This window comes from Gigantopelta aegis, unplaced genomic scaffold (genome assembly GCF_016097555.1).
Source record: "Gigantopelta aegis isolate Gae_Host unplaced genomic scaffold, Gae_host_genome ctg4508_pilon_pilon, whole genome shotgun sequence".
Taxonomy (NCBI): domain Eukaryota; kingdom Metazoa; phylum Mollusca; class Gastropoda; order Neomphalida; family Peltospiridae; genus Gigantopelta; species Gigantopelta aegis.
The window spans coordinates 48,196-63,644 of record NW_024533902.1 but is presented as its reverse complement, the minus strand read 5'-3'; the positions used below and the strand labels follow the sequence as shown (position 1 = coordinate 63,644).

General features: G+C 35.5%; 1 protein-coding gene across 1 annotated transcript; it reads left to right on the top strand.

Moving 5' to 3' along the window:
* The first annotated feature begins 11,523 nt into the window (after nt 1–11,523).
* LOC121392792 (ribose-phosphate pyrophosphokinase 4-like) lies at nt 11,524–13,403 on the top strand. The gene is given in 9 exon segments (XM_041523867.1): nt 11,524–11,663; nt 12,143–12,235; nt 12,318–12,320; nt 12,388–12,448; nt 12,451–12,504; nt 12,554–12,740; nt 13,053–13,129; nt 13,177–13,342; nt 13,345–13,403. Coding segments are annotated over 9 exon segments (840 nt in total).
* The last annotated feature ends 2,046 nt before the right edge of the window (nt 13,404–15,449 follow it).

Genomic DNA, 15,449 nt, shown 5'->3' with positions numbered 1-15,449 from the left:
TGACAAAAACTCCCAACTAAATATAACAAACATCTATCATACACTACAATAATATAATATCCATTACCTTTAGAAAGTAGTGTTCCCGCCAAAGCAACAGGGTGATCAGCAAGTGGTTCCTTGATCTAATTTCTTTGCTTGAGAAATACAATCTTGTCCATCTATTTAAAATAAAGAAATTAATTATAGTGGACCATTAATTCTAATTATTAGACTAATTAATTACCTGGTTTATCAGCACTGATTTAATTGTCATCTCAAGAATAACATCAAATTCTAGAATATTTACGAGCTCTCGGCTGTTTGATAATGAGCCACTATCAGAAACTTTATCTTATAAAATACATTAATAATACATTATAAGACAGTAATAATACATTAATAATACATTAATAAATACAGTAATAATACATTAATAATAACAGTAATAATACAGTTTATAATACATAATACATTTAAGATAATACCATTAATAATACCGTTAAATTAATACAGTAATAATACATTAATTAATACTTAATAATACATTAATAATACATTAATATGGTCCATTGTATATAATCTAAATTAATGATACTATACCTCTTGTTTTTAAAATCACTTGAAACCTTGTATACCAGCTCTGTTAATTCAAAAAACATTATAAACTTTTAATTTTATTTCTTTTTTTTCATTTGTCTTTAAATTGTCCTCCTTGCCAATGTGCTCTCTTACTTGGTCCGCTAACTCTTGAAGTTTTCTAAGTCCATTATCTTTTTCCATGCCACTTTTGACGATATGAAGGACACACCCATCATAGAAAGTTCTATAAATGCTCCACTGTAAATAAAACAAGAGACGTCATTTTTGGAACAGACGCAGGAACACAGACCTTGACAATAAACAGTACAATAAATAACCGTGATAATGAATATAATTATTATTTATATCACTAATATATACTCAATATATAATAGAACTAGAAAACATATGAACTCCAATAACAAATTTTTTCAGAGAGTCCAAAGCCACTAATTTAAAATGTCTGAACAAGTTACACACCAGAAAACAACAATATATAATTTTAATCATTAAAGCAACATGTGCCCTTGTCTCACAAAATATCTCAATCCTAGAAACACTTACACTCCCAATGGTATACCTAATACATTAAAGCTATTATAATACAGTTTTCATACTGTGTACCATTTACCATCGAGCTATAGAATTTCTTCTACATTCAACAAGAACAGCTTCTCTGTCATCAGTCCACTCTTAGAAATATAATTATACTAATAATTAATATATGTTACAATGTACAAAATGTATAGCAGGATATGGAATTATCCGAAAGTATATGTGAGTATTCTAATTTATATTTCACATTGCTTTGTCATCTTTGGGTTTTATTCTTTTCTATTATAGATTATTTTCTTGTCCATTATTATGGACCTGTCGTGGAGGACCGCTGTGTCTCTGGTCATGAGAGCTGTGTTCATTGAGTCTGGACCTAAATTGCCAGCCATTTTAGTTTTTAGACACTAGGACAAACCACACGACCACATAAACTACTTGTATCGTGTGTGTCTATGCCTAATCAAATTTTTAACTACAAAAGAGCTTATCATATTCTTGGCATTCTTCTGCTGTCTCCACACGTCACACAGCGAGTTCTTTTGTTGACAAAAGAATTTATTACGATTTTATTACGAATTTCCACATCAAATTTAGGGGACTAATAAAAGTTAACGTTCTTTCTAAAGAGAAAAAGAATTGTTTTGTTAATTGAACTTGGCTAAGTTCAGCTCAATGATGTTTACTGTTCATTCATCAAATTCTTTCTACAGGGATTTGGTTGCTGCAGTTTGTGTCCTGCCTCATTTTCCATGTCAATCACCTGTAGTCCCGAAAACCAAAAACAATTATTATAAGTTTTATTTTCAATACAATTCCGTTCAAAACTCAACTCTGTTTCTGGTGCAATGACCAGATGATTGTCCACCCATGAGCATCCCCAGGATCCCACCACAGTACCCACAATGTGGAGGACCACCCAAAGCCACACGTCCACAAGAAACTCCAGGATGTTCCACAAGTTAAAAGCAAAAGTCCAACTGCCATGTCCACCCCAAAAACCTCCTGGTCTTCCGCCGCAGCGTCCAGGAAATCCCCACCCAAGGTTCATCCATAGTGTACATATCATGGTTTTTATGAGACCTGTCCCCGCCTCACAAATTTTCACAGAGATCATGAATCAGGGCAGTGACAACATTTGTAACGATAAACCGTACAATGGAACCATTAATCATCACAAATGACTCCTGGATGTAAGGTCCCTTCTCGCCTCCTTTGGTTTGTGGTCTTCAGTGCCATCTTTGGGGATCTGTTTGTTTTTGGGGATCCGGTTCAGCAGGAGGAAGGCTCACGGTGATGGTCATCTGGGCAGGGATGATGTTCACTATGGTCAGATCTACCAGAGGGCTTGTTCCCCCATGATGTGGACGGCCCCATGTTGTCCCTGGAATGGAAAAGGCCTCTCGCCTTCCTGGATGAGGATGCCAGAAACCTGGATGACGAAACCCCAGGAGACCCTTGCTGATTTTCTGTCTTCTGTCAGAAAAAAGAAGTTGTCAATTGCACTTTAAAATGGTCTAGTCAGCATATATTACACATAACATCACCAGCAGCCAGCTCACTCACTTTTTGAGAATATATGCGAAAAACCAGTTCCATCAAATTGCTCTAATGATCTCATGAGTTCATCGTCAGTGCTAATTCTAATACGATCTCCATCAGGAAATCTAATAGGAGATAATGATACTAACAATAATTTGATATGAAGGCAATTATTATTGCTTTTGTGTTATTACAAGAATAACTTGTATTTTCTTTGCTTTCAATATCCTAAAAATCTAAAGTAGCTTTTTGAGTGAGATAATCAAAGCTTGTCGCCACTTCTTGATCAATGGAGAATCGTCGAGTCCACTTGGCTCTTTTCCCAATTGCGATAAAGTGGAAGCTTCACCGTAAATTGCCATCAGGTCTTTTAAAGTCTAAATTTTGCTCTGCTTTCTTTCCAAAAAATTTTTTTCACTCTATAATTTCTTCCTTTTAACACTTGCAGTTTCGCTGGATGTGCGTAATATTGGTGTACTGCTCCGGTCTTAGTACTAAAGTGATAGCAAAAAATGTATTTTTTCTTTTTCTCAACCGCAAGCAATTTGATACGATTCAGGTCCCAAAAATACTCTGACTGCGCGATTTGTAACTAGTATTAGTACATTATGACGTGTTCCGTCTAGTCAGCATTTTCGTAAGACATCTAATAGTCCAGCATGCAATTTTATTTTTTAACAGTCAGCATTCCGTATGTGATCTAAAATAGCGTAAACATTTTTAACCCTATATGGACTTTCAGCAGTGGGGTGGGGTTGACTAGTAAATTCTAGTTTCGGTGACCGTTTATTTAACTGTTTCAAAATGTCTGAGCCATCAGACCTCATCCACCGAAAGCCTATGTTCCAGTAAAAAAGGCACTGCACTTCCAACAAGACCTAGTGAGCAAGATGGTAAGAAATAGGAATTTCCGGATGGACTGAGACTGAATAATTTAGATAGATGGAAAAACGGGTTGGTCGATTTTCATTTTACATTTTATCCAGATCCTCTTATTCCACCACGTCCACCTCCTGAGAGTATTCCATCTGAATCATGGATACTAAAGAAATGAAAAAGACAATAAGTAAAAAGGGGCGTGGACCACCCCCTTCTCCTCCTCCCCCATATGCAAACGGGCACTCTTTTTCAAATCAAGTGAGTTAAGATAATCTTTCATATGGTACCTGTACACCTAGCCACACACCCTGCTAATGTACATAATTTAATTATAATTGTTACATATTTCGTTACCAATTAGTCTGATAAAAGAACTAATGGATCAGTTAGCTCACCAAAAGGAGAGAGACTTGTCACAAAGAGTGTTCCACCTCGTTCCCGCTGCCCAGGGCCACCTTCCTACCCTGCTCCTAACCCCCAACATGTGAGTGCAACTAAATTCATTTAATGTCCTTTCTAACCAGTATCTCTCTTTGTCTCTTATAGTGGGTCCACCTCAAATAGGTCGTCCTAGTAAGCCTCCTTCTCCTGCACCTTTTGGCTCAAAAAAAAGTTAGACAGTCTATATTTTCAAATTACATGTACCGTTGGACTTTATTACAAATCTCTTCAATGCCCTTAATTACTACAAATTATTTCACAATTTCCTTTTCATGAGATTCAATACTCTTTCATTTGCCTATAATTGGGATAAATAATTATATTTATATAATTTTTATTTATTTTAGACTGAATAGTTACTATATTATCAGCTCAAACCAATTGATATCTGATTTACTACCACCTCCTTTAATACCACTACCAACAGTAAGTGAAAATATCAACTATAATTATCCACACACTACTAATAATAATTGTATATGTTAGATAATAGTCCTTCAATAAATGTACTATAGAGTCGAATTCTATTACTTACTATATCAAATTTGTTATATTAGTTTGTTATTAGAGTGTTGCAAACTGAAACGTAGAGTACCATTCATCATTACAAACTTTACAATGGTTCGTTTTTCCTAATACACATGATTTATTACTATATTTGGATTTATTACAATATAATTTTGTTTAACACTTTCAACTATGTAGTTAATAATTGAAATAACACTAACACTCAAATATTTGATTTTCCTAGCCACCTGAAGAATCAACTTCATGGTCCCCAAACCCCTTCCAGAACGAGTCCCAGTCTGATCCACCTATGCCAACAGAGCCCCCTCCAGAGCCTCACTGTTGCTATGAAACAAAGGCACCTCAAAGCCAAAGAGATCTTCCACCACTTTGATAGTGGACGATATATCCTAATAAAAAAAATGGTCCCAGTCCGTCACGTCCTCTTCCCTCCAAGACGAGGTCCAGCTCCACCTAACCTTCTCGTTCCCTCCTACTGTTAATCAGCTGACTAACCTCATCACATCCAATTGAGAGAAGTTTTGAATTCAAGAATCTACAGAAAATCAATAAAGGTTAGAGTAATTGCTGTAGTCTTTTTATTTCTTCTATCAATCATTTCCATCTTCTTTTCCGTTACATCCCCGTTTCATCTGCCTATTCACCAGTGTTATTATCTCCTCTCCATTCCATCCTTTCCATTTGGTAATCCGTCTCATGTGTTAGTTCTCGCGAATCTTTAAAGGTGGTAGCATTTCGTAAGGCACCCCCTCTTCCTAATAATCGTCCAAGACCTCCTCCTCCTTATCACAAAAAGCTAATCAAAAGAAGAGGAAACAGATTTAATAGATCTTTCAACAAAAATAAAATGACAACAACTCACAAAGGAGAACTCTTAATTACAACTGAATCACCTAATGAGCTACCAGCTCTAATGATGATCCAAAGTGAACTTCCTTCAACCAACTGAAGTCAAAGACCATAAATTGAACAAACCGAAAATTCAACTAAAAAGGTAGCTTCTTGTTAACCCCCAGCTCCTCGTTCAGACCACCGCCTCCAAGGTTTCCCTAGACCCGTCAGGAGCAGAAAGAAGATATCAAACAAGACTCAGAGAAGAATGAACCATCTGAAACAGAGACAATAAGACCAGCTGCTCCTTCTAAACCTCCCTCCCCCAATGGTCGCCCAAGACCCCACCACCTCCACTGAGCTAAAAACGGAAAGATGAGAAGAAAGTAAGACATGACCACAACCAGAATCAAAAAACAGCTGTTCCTACTACTTCCTGTTGGTAGTTTTAAAGTCACCAGCTTCACCAGTTTTAGCAGAAGAAGGCAATAAACAAGAAAGGTAGAAAGATTTCCACCTAAACCAACACCATCATCTGTTCCTTTCTAAACCTCCCACCCCCCCCCACTATTCGTCCGAGCACCACCACCTTCCACGAGCTGAGCGAGAAGATGTAGAGGAAAGTGAAGACACAACAGATCAAAAACCCAGCTCCTTTCCTCTATCTCCTGGTAGTTCTTAAAGTCACCAGCTTCACAAATTGACGAAGAAAGAAGCTCTACACAATAGAAGGTAGAAGATATTCCACTAAACCTCAACACAGCCCTGTTCCTTCTAAACCGTCCCGCCCCCACTAGTTTCCGAGACCACCACCTCCACGAGCTGAGCGGAAACTGTAGAGGGACAGTAATACAAACTCACAACAGATCAAAAACAGCAGCTTTCCTTCTCCTCCTACTCCTGTTTGTTAGTTAAAGTCACCAGCTTCACATCCCTAAATTGTAGCAGAAGAAGGAAAAAAAGAGAGAGGTAAGAAGATTTCTCCACCTAAACCAACACCCCCAAACTGTTTCCTTCTAAACCTCCATCTCCCACTAGTCGTCTCACGAGACCCACCACCTCCACGAGCTTAGCTGAAAGATTGTCTAGAGGAAAGTAAGACAGACACAACAAATCAACAAACAGCATCTGTTTCCTACTACTCCTGTTTGGTAGTTTCAAGTCCACCATTCTTCCACAAGTTGAGCAGGAAGAAGCAATAAACAAGAGAGGTAGAAAATATTCCACCTAAAACCAACACCAGCAGCTGTTCCTTCTAAACCTCCCCGCTCCACTAGTCCCGTCCTGAGACCACACCACCTCACGAGTCTGAACTGAAAGATTTAAGGAAAGTAAGACAGACACAACAGAATCAAAACAGCAGCTGTTCCTCCTACTCCTTTGGTAGGTTCAGTCACCAGCTTCACAAATTGAGCAGGAAGAAGGCAATAAACAAAGAAAAGGTTAGAAGATTTCCACCTAACCCAACCCAGCAGCTGTTCCTTCTAAACCCCTCCTCCTCCTATTAATTCACCAAGACATCCACCTTCAAAAGATGAGCCGGAACCCACACAAATAAGACGCACATCAACTCTAATGATATAGAATTGAAACAAACAGAAGAAGTTTAAGGCCACCTGCTTTCTAATAAACCTTCACCTGTAGAGTCCTGTCAAAACCTCCGAGCTCACACATAGCTTTCGTTCTAGACCTCCCGCTCCACCTACTGAGAAGAAAAAAGATAAGATCCACACTGACATGGTTAAAGAATCAAATACCGAAGTAATCCTATGTCCCTACCTGTTCCCTCTAAGGCCTCCTGCCCCAGCTAGTCGACCCCAAAGCACCACCTTTTCAATTGAGAAAAGGAAGATGATCCACAAACCTGAAAGAGACAGAACTAGGGAAGCAATCAAAATCTGTTAGTAAACCTCCACCTCCTCGAAAACGCCAGACCTCCTTCAAAAGTTATCCGGAAAATTAGAAGAGGATAGATGAGATTGAAAATCTCAAGAGTTTCAGCAAGCTTCTAAAAGCTTCAGCAGATCAACAGTTCCTGTTACACGTGCAAGACCTTCCCCTCATTAAATACTAATGATCAAAAAGCCACTTCCCACCCAAGGTAAGATCCTCCTAGGGAAGTCTTCCAATTTCAGAGCGGAGCCCTCAACCCTCCCCTACCCCTCAACATCATAAGACCTCCACCAATTGAAAAAATTGTCACCACCAAAAGTAGAACAGAAACTGAAAGATAAAATCAATGAACACCCCACCCTCTCCTACAAGAACCCCAAGTTCTTCACCTCCAATACTACAAAACCTTTTGAAGGTTTTTCAGATCTAGATTTAGCAAATTCACACCACCTCCTGGTCTTCCAAGTGGAACAATCCTCCTACGAAAACTTAAACCACCACGTCCTGGGATTTCCCCTTCTAAGAGACAGAAATAAATACCACCAACCTCCTAGGTAAATTTCACCACCTACTTTAGTATTTACTCTCTTTTTTTTCATCTCATCTCCCCTCTCCTCTATCTTCACTACTCTCATCTCTCTCTCTCCTCTCATCTCTCTCTCCCTCTCTCTCCCAACTTCTCCTCTCTCTCTCTCCTCTCCTCTCTTCCTCCCCTCGTCCTCTTCTCTCACACCATATCTCAGACCTCTCGGTCCACCTCCTGGTCAATCTCCTCGCCCCTCTCTTCTCTTCCTCTCTTTTTCTCCATCTCTCCTCCTCTCTGCTCCTCTCTCCTCTCTCTCTCTCTCTCTCTCTCTCTCCGTTCACGTCTCTCTCCTCTCTCTCTCTCTCTCTCTTCTCCCTCTCTCTCTCTCTCTCTGCATCTCTCCTCTCTCTCCCTCTCTCTCTCTCCTCTCTCTCTCTCCTCTCTTTCTTCTCCTCCCCTCTCATCTCTCTCTCTGTGTACCTAATCTCCAAGCAGCTCCCAGAGGAGGACATCTAGAGGAGGAGAGGTCAGTAGTAGTTGCTATAGTTTAACAATAGCTAAACAACATCGCTTATGGGCTAAGGATGTTCCTCCTGCCTCCTTTCCCCCTCCCTTTACCTCCAAGAAAACTCAGACCAGGTCATCAATTATATAGATATGTGGTTTAGTAAAGTGTTAGAAATAGTTACACATATAATAAAAATAATTTATGATATTGTTTGTTAAAGTTATACAAAGGCAGGACAAGTAGATTTATACAACTATAAATATGCGTTAATGACAACATTGACAGTTAATTATAATTAATATTAATATCTATTTTATTTTAGATGTAATGTACCCAACCATGGTAATGCTAAAACAAACAAAGGAAAGTGGGAACTAAAGTGATGAGTTATTTCATATTATGTAAGTTAATTGACTACAATTGCTATATATTATATTGTAACTGTTCTATATTATAGGAGGGTGATGTTATTGAGTTAATAGAAAAAGTAGGATGAGTATTGTTTTTGGGTCGTAATGTTGATAATGATAATCAAGAAGGACTTATTCTCTCTAGTGACATGAAGATTGTCAAAAGATTACCTGGACAAGATACAGTGGTAAGGAGTTTGTGTCTTTAGTCTCTCCAAGTTTTATGTAGCACACAAACAGCCACCTTGTCTCTATCTATCCCCTTTTTCCCTTTCTCTCTCTCTCCTCTCCTCCTCTCTCTCTCTTCCTCTCTCTCTCTTAGGCTGAAGGTCCTTTGTCCTGTAAGCCATGAACACTTCGAAGGCATGAGTTATTTTTCATACAAAAGTAACTCATCAAATCTTTTTATTTTTTAGTGTCCATTCTGATGAATTATCATTTAAAGAAGGTTCTTTAATAATGTTGATATCACGTATCGGAGATGATTGGCTTAGAGGGCAATTACTGACAGGAGAAACAAGGAATCTTCCCTAAAGAACTTTGTAGAAGTAGTGGTAAGTAAAACATTACCATAACTCACATATATTCAATCCATTGATCATTGTGCAGGAGGATCTCCCACCTGATGCTGTAGAAATTCTTTCTCCAGCTGCCTCTACCTCACCAGTACAAGACTATCCAATACCAGAGTATGAGTATCTCTAGTATAGATCGCACTATAATTTTATACTAATAATATAATAACAATAGATAGTAATGATAATAGATGATACGATAATAATGTATCTATTGACAACACTTTCACTTTTTTTGGGGGCATTGTTCTCTGTTATTTCTTCGATAGTGGACCATACTGTGTTGCCATAGAAACTTTTGTAGCTGAAGGTCCTGATGATTTATCGTTTGAGATAGGCGATGTAATTGAGATAACAGAGAGGATTGATGAAAATTGGTTTGAGGGGTACCACCCATGGCCAATTGGAATGTTTTCCACAAGTATTTGTTGATGTGAAAGTAGACACACCAGTTGGTCTAGTTGTGGAAAGGCCTGATAAGATGGTGGAGATGAAGATTCAAACATGGCAACAGCTGTCAGTGACTTGATGGTCAAGAAAGGAGATTTGACTTTCAAGGTACAATAGATAAATGGAAGGATGGTTGAGTGATGATACACGGTGGGATAAATAGATAAAGAAATGTCTAACAGATTCAGACGGACATTATATTATATTAATAAGTTATTTAGTTTAACTTAAGACTTTTTTGTTTACTTATTTATAGGAAGGTGACAAAATTAAAGTTGTTTCAAGAATAATGATGATTGGTTGTTTGGTGAACTGAATGGTCAAAAAAGGGATGTTCCCTTGAACTTTATTGACAAAATACCACCTGAAACGTTACCAATGAAATCAGAAGGAGGAAAAGAAGCCACCAAATATCAACCAATGTAAGTAGATTTTGTAGTCAAGAAAATCTTTATTTAAAGTTCATTGTTTTTTAGAACACACACATTTGTTAAGAGTTTATAAATACCTTACTACATTAAAATACCTTAGCACAGTATGATAGTTCAATCATTATGTTACAAATATTCAATTTAATGCGTCATATTTCCCTTTATATCTAGACTGGTAAATGTGAAGCGTTTTTATGATTATGAGTCAGACAATGATAGTGATTTAACATTGGTTGCTGGTGAAATTATCATCACTACAAATGGATTAATGAGGAATGGATGTATGGAATGATTGGAGATCGTCAAAGAATGTTTCCTGTCAGTTTTGTCAAAAATATTGATGAATTACCGAAGGAAACTGCTCAGAAAAGTCCAACACAATCTGTTCAAAGTAATGATACATTTGATAACTATGTCTTAAGTATTTATTGTGTTCTCTCTCTCTCTCTCTCTCTCTCTCTGCATGGAACATGCAACATAGGCACCCAAAAAAAAGTACTAAAACCACCAACTAAACTTCTTCACAAAGAAAGGACAAGGAAACAGATGATGATCTTTTACCAAAAGGAATTGCAACTCGTGATTTTGAACACAGGATCATCAAGTGAAATTGCCATAAGAGTATGTTAAAAATTAAAATCTAAGTCATATTACCTCCTGTATCTAGTTATTACATGTACATATTCTCTTTATTACTAATAGGAAGGAGACACTCTTATTTTACTAACCAGAGAAGGTACTAAGTGGTTTATGGGAGAAAATACAAGAACAGGAGACATTGAAAATTTCCCTGTAAACTATGTTAATGTTATTACTCCTTTGCGGCCATAGCTGTACTCACAATTTATTAAAAAATATTACAACTATACAGCTGTTGCTACATCACATGACATTAGCATGATTATCGCTTCAAAAAATCTGATTTATATTAATAAATTAGTTAATTAATTTAATTGTATGTTTAGTTTATTAATCATTCAAAATATAAATGTTAACTAAAATTTGATATTGTTAAGGTTTGTTTCTATTAATATTACTTACAATAAAACTATTGTTCAGTTACTTGGATTTGATAAATACAACTTGTATTATAATTATTAGAAATGATAATTATAATAATTCTTCCAAATAGTTGGTCATTCAATTTTGGAATACGTTGATAATATCATCAGTTGTTTGAATTACTGTGACATTCTTTCCTCAATAACTATGAAATAAGTCAACTATATATAAGAATGCACAATTCTGTATAAGGTAATTAATTATCTAATTAATATAATGTCTCAGCCCACACAACATTGTATACACAGTACAGAGGTCAGAAGTTCTAAATTCTTAACTTCATATGAACTAAAACAGTGCTATGGCTACTTTCAATGTTCATCGATCTTACAGTATGAGTCAAGAAATGGATGTTCCATTTCCTCCTGGTCTGTGGAAGCCAGTCAAGTTATTTTATCATCCGTCAATGAAAAAGTTAGCAGAATCAATAGTTACAAGAGTTACAGAGAAAAAACTTAGAATGGGAAGAGTATGGTAAGTGAGGATACAAAGACAGGTTATCAAATGATTATAGACATAATAGATGTGTTTACTGTTTCTCTTTGACTTTCCATCAAGATATGTTAATATTTTCTCTCTCTTCTCTCCCTAGGATATATATTCGTTCTGTGAGCTCTGTGACACTATCCAATGGGATAGATTTCGTGATGGATGGCCGAATATATTTATTAAAAAAGTAGAAGAGATAGCAGGAAGAGGGAGGTAGATGTTAATCACTACCTGTTAACATAAGGAGTTGACTTTCTTTAGTTATTTTTGTGGCTAGTTTTCATACTCCTGAAGTGATATTGAAGAACTGTCTTTAATATATTCATTCCCCAAGGGTAACTCAAATATGCCAACAATGTAGGGACATAGTTATAAGTTAAAAGGTCATGTATAGGTTCAAAGGTCATAGTATGAGGGTATATATTATTATTAGAAGAAAAACATTGTTTTCCTTTGTACTTTAGGTATTTGGTAAGATCATTTCGCCTCATTCTTGCTTACTTTCCAACAGCTACAATGGAAAGAGTTGATAAAGAGGACAGATTGTCACAGCTAAAGTCAGTACATACCACTAGTACCTCCTTAATTTACCAATATACTTTATACTATATTGTATGACTTCTACTGTATTCTTATTAGAGTGTAATGGCTTTTCATTATAAGTACTGCATACATTTATGAAATAGATGTTCTCTTCTTTTTATTAGAGTTTAGCTACAATGTTGTCTGTGATACCACTGGCTGCTAGAGGACCTGCTCAAATCTTTGTTTTTTTGATATTCATGCACTTCGGGAAAGTTTCTATTTTTCTGATCAAGTCATCCAAGGTACTTGAAACCTGAGAAATTTACACTTATCTTTGATCTTCTTCATTTAGGCTATTAACATTTATGCCATATCTTATTAAAGAACTTAAAAAGTTACCTGATGTTAATAATCTTGCTATAGCTTTCCCTGATGAAGGAGCTTATAAAAGATTTCACGTCTCCTTTGAACAATGGCCTATTATTACTTGTAGTAAAACTAGAAATGGTGACCAGAGAAAAGTTGTCATTAAAGAAGGTTTTTAATAACAGCACTGTATATCGCAGAGAGGAATTGTACATAGTATAAAATAGACATGTGCTCTCTCTATATGTTAATAGTATCTAAAACTAATTGTATGAGATTGTTATAAAACAGTTATCTACCTTAATATGGTGGTAAAGCTGATGTTAGATGTAATTGAATTATTGTATCTTTTAATTATGATGAAAACTGTCTTGACTTATCAACAATGAGATTAAATAATATAAATTAGTTTTAAAGTGTATTATTATTAAGAGTATAACTTTGTTATTGAGTCTGTTGTTTTATATGATTTCAATTTTTCAGGTGATCCTAAAGGTAGACATGTTGTTATTGTTGATGATCTTGTACAAACAGGAGGAACTCTAATGGAGTGTGCTAAAGTAAGTTTGTCCCTTAATTATTACATTAATCATTGTTTAAATTCCAGGCTATAAAATTACAAGGAGCTACTGATATAAGTCTGTTTGTTACACATGCTGTGTTTCCTGAGAGATCATGGGAACAATTTACAACAAGTGATCTTCAATTTGCTAATTTTTGGATCACAGACTCCATTCCTCATGCTAATGAAATATCTCAACATAAACCATTTAAATGTTATCACTGGCTGAGGGTATTGTTGAGGCTCTTCTTTCATTTGATCTCCTGCAATAATAAATATTACCAAACTGTTATTATAGTAAACACCAAACTATTATTATAGCTATAAGTATATCTTTGTAATAATATATGTATGTTGCTGTAATCTTGTATTTCTAAATTTCATTCTAGATATATATTGAGTGACTACAGATATGTAATTGAGATTGACTTCCTTATTTGAATAGTTAACTTCAAAGGATGTTATTACCAATATATATAATATATCAATTTCATTTCCTTGTTAGAAATATTTTCTAATTACTATTAGGGAGGAGCATATGATTTCTAGGTATTGTAATAATTAAGTTATATGAATGTGTAAAAAAGTCTAGATAAAGGAAATATAAATTAGTTTAAATTGATTTATATAATTTACTTAGATAATTTGTTTTGAAACAATTCTCTATTGAAGATCAAGAAAAATATAAGTAGTCATATATTAATACACACAACAATAGATATACATATTTTGTAAATTTAAACTAATTCAAAATGTATTATTTAGTAGTTGTAATTATATTGGTTATCTCCATCTTGTGGTTCACTTCGTATGTCCTTTGTGATGACCCAAGGATAGCTATTTTACCAACAAGAAGAAAAAATAATAATAATTAATACAACTACTATTATTAATAAAAGTCCTGATACTATGGTAACCAATATCAATGCTATGTCATTGATGTCTTTAGACTGTAACACTTGTGTAGGAGAAGTAGTAAGGCTGCTACTTGTAACAGACAAAGTATGAAATGAAGTGAAAAGGTAGTTTGTGGAGGTGTGACTGGTATAAGGACTCATGTCTATCTTAAACACTTTCCATCATCATTTGTGTAGATGTCTGGTACTGTTACTTGAAAATGATGAAGATGGAGGTTAGATAGGGAGTTGATGATTTGGATGTGAGGTAGTGAAGATAGAGCTGTGAAATGTCTCACTTATCTTTAAAGTAACACTGTCATGAACTTCAATATTGAACTCCTTAATAACAGCTATACAAGTATAGTTTCCTTTATGATCTTCTGATGTTACATTGTGTAGTAATGAAATGTATTGAAAGAAATTGGGGGTTGATTCTTGTTGAGGTTGTAGTTCCCTTATTGTACCATTTGTCATTTCATGTATTATAGTAACATTAGTTTTTAAATAGACCAATATCACTATATACTAAACAAGTAAGAGTAACTGTACTACCAGAAACTACTGGAGAGATAGAAGGAGTAATGGAGGCTGTTACACAAAGAGATGGAACTAGTTCAGGAGCTGTATAAAACAAAAAGAAGTAAAAAGACATACATTGCTGTTCAAAATTTCATAACCTCTTACCTCCTATGTCAAACTTTACTCTATAACTATATGACTTTTCTCCCATATTGTTTTAGCTATACAAACAAACACAAAACTCTCTATAAAATGACTGCCTGTGTTTGGTATCAACTGTAATGTTGATAAATGTTCTCCAATAGGTGTTCTCCAATGATAGGTGCTCTCCAATCCACCAATAAATGATCCTCCAGTATAAAATTGCAGAAAAAAACTCATCCAATGATAGAGAAGAGTACACAGCACAGAGAGGAGGTGGAGTGTTAGAGTTTATATTGAAAGGTAATCTGATGGTTATTGATGTCCCATTTGGTAAAATGAATTCTATTGGTTCATAATCTGTAATCAATAAGAAAAAACATCAACAATATGACAATCCATTTGTCCTTCCTTCCATCTATTTATCATCTATCTGTCCATCTATTCACCTATATCATACATACCTTTAATACTGACATAATGTATCTCTATTACTGTATTCTCACTAACACATAGGAACTCCCTTGATCTTTTGGACTAGACACTGTTATAACTCCACCCACTACAGGTACTAACTCTGTAGTATTAGAGAGTACTTTATTTAAAGTACTAACACAATTAATAGTGATATTATCCCCAGGTAGTCCACATAATGTCGACTAGTTGTAATGTTACTAGCTAGAGTGGTAGAGAGAAATATGATCATGATATTCTGCTACTATCCTCTCTCTCTCTCATTCATTCATTCATTATTAAGTG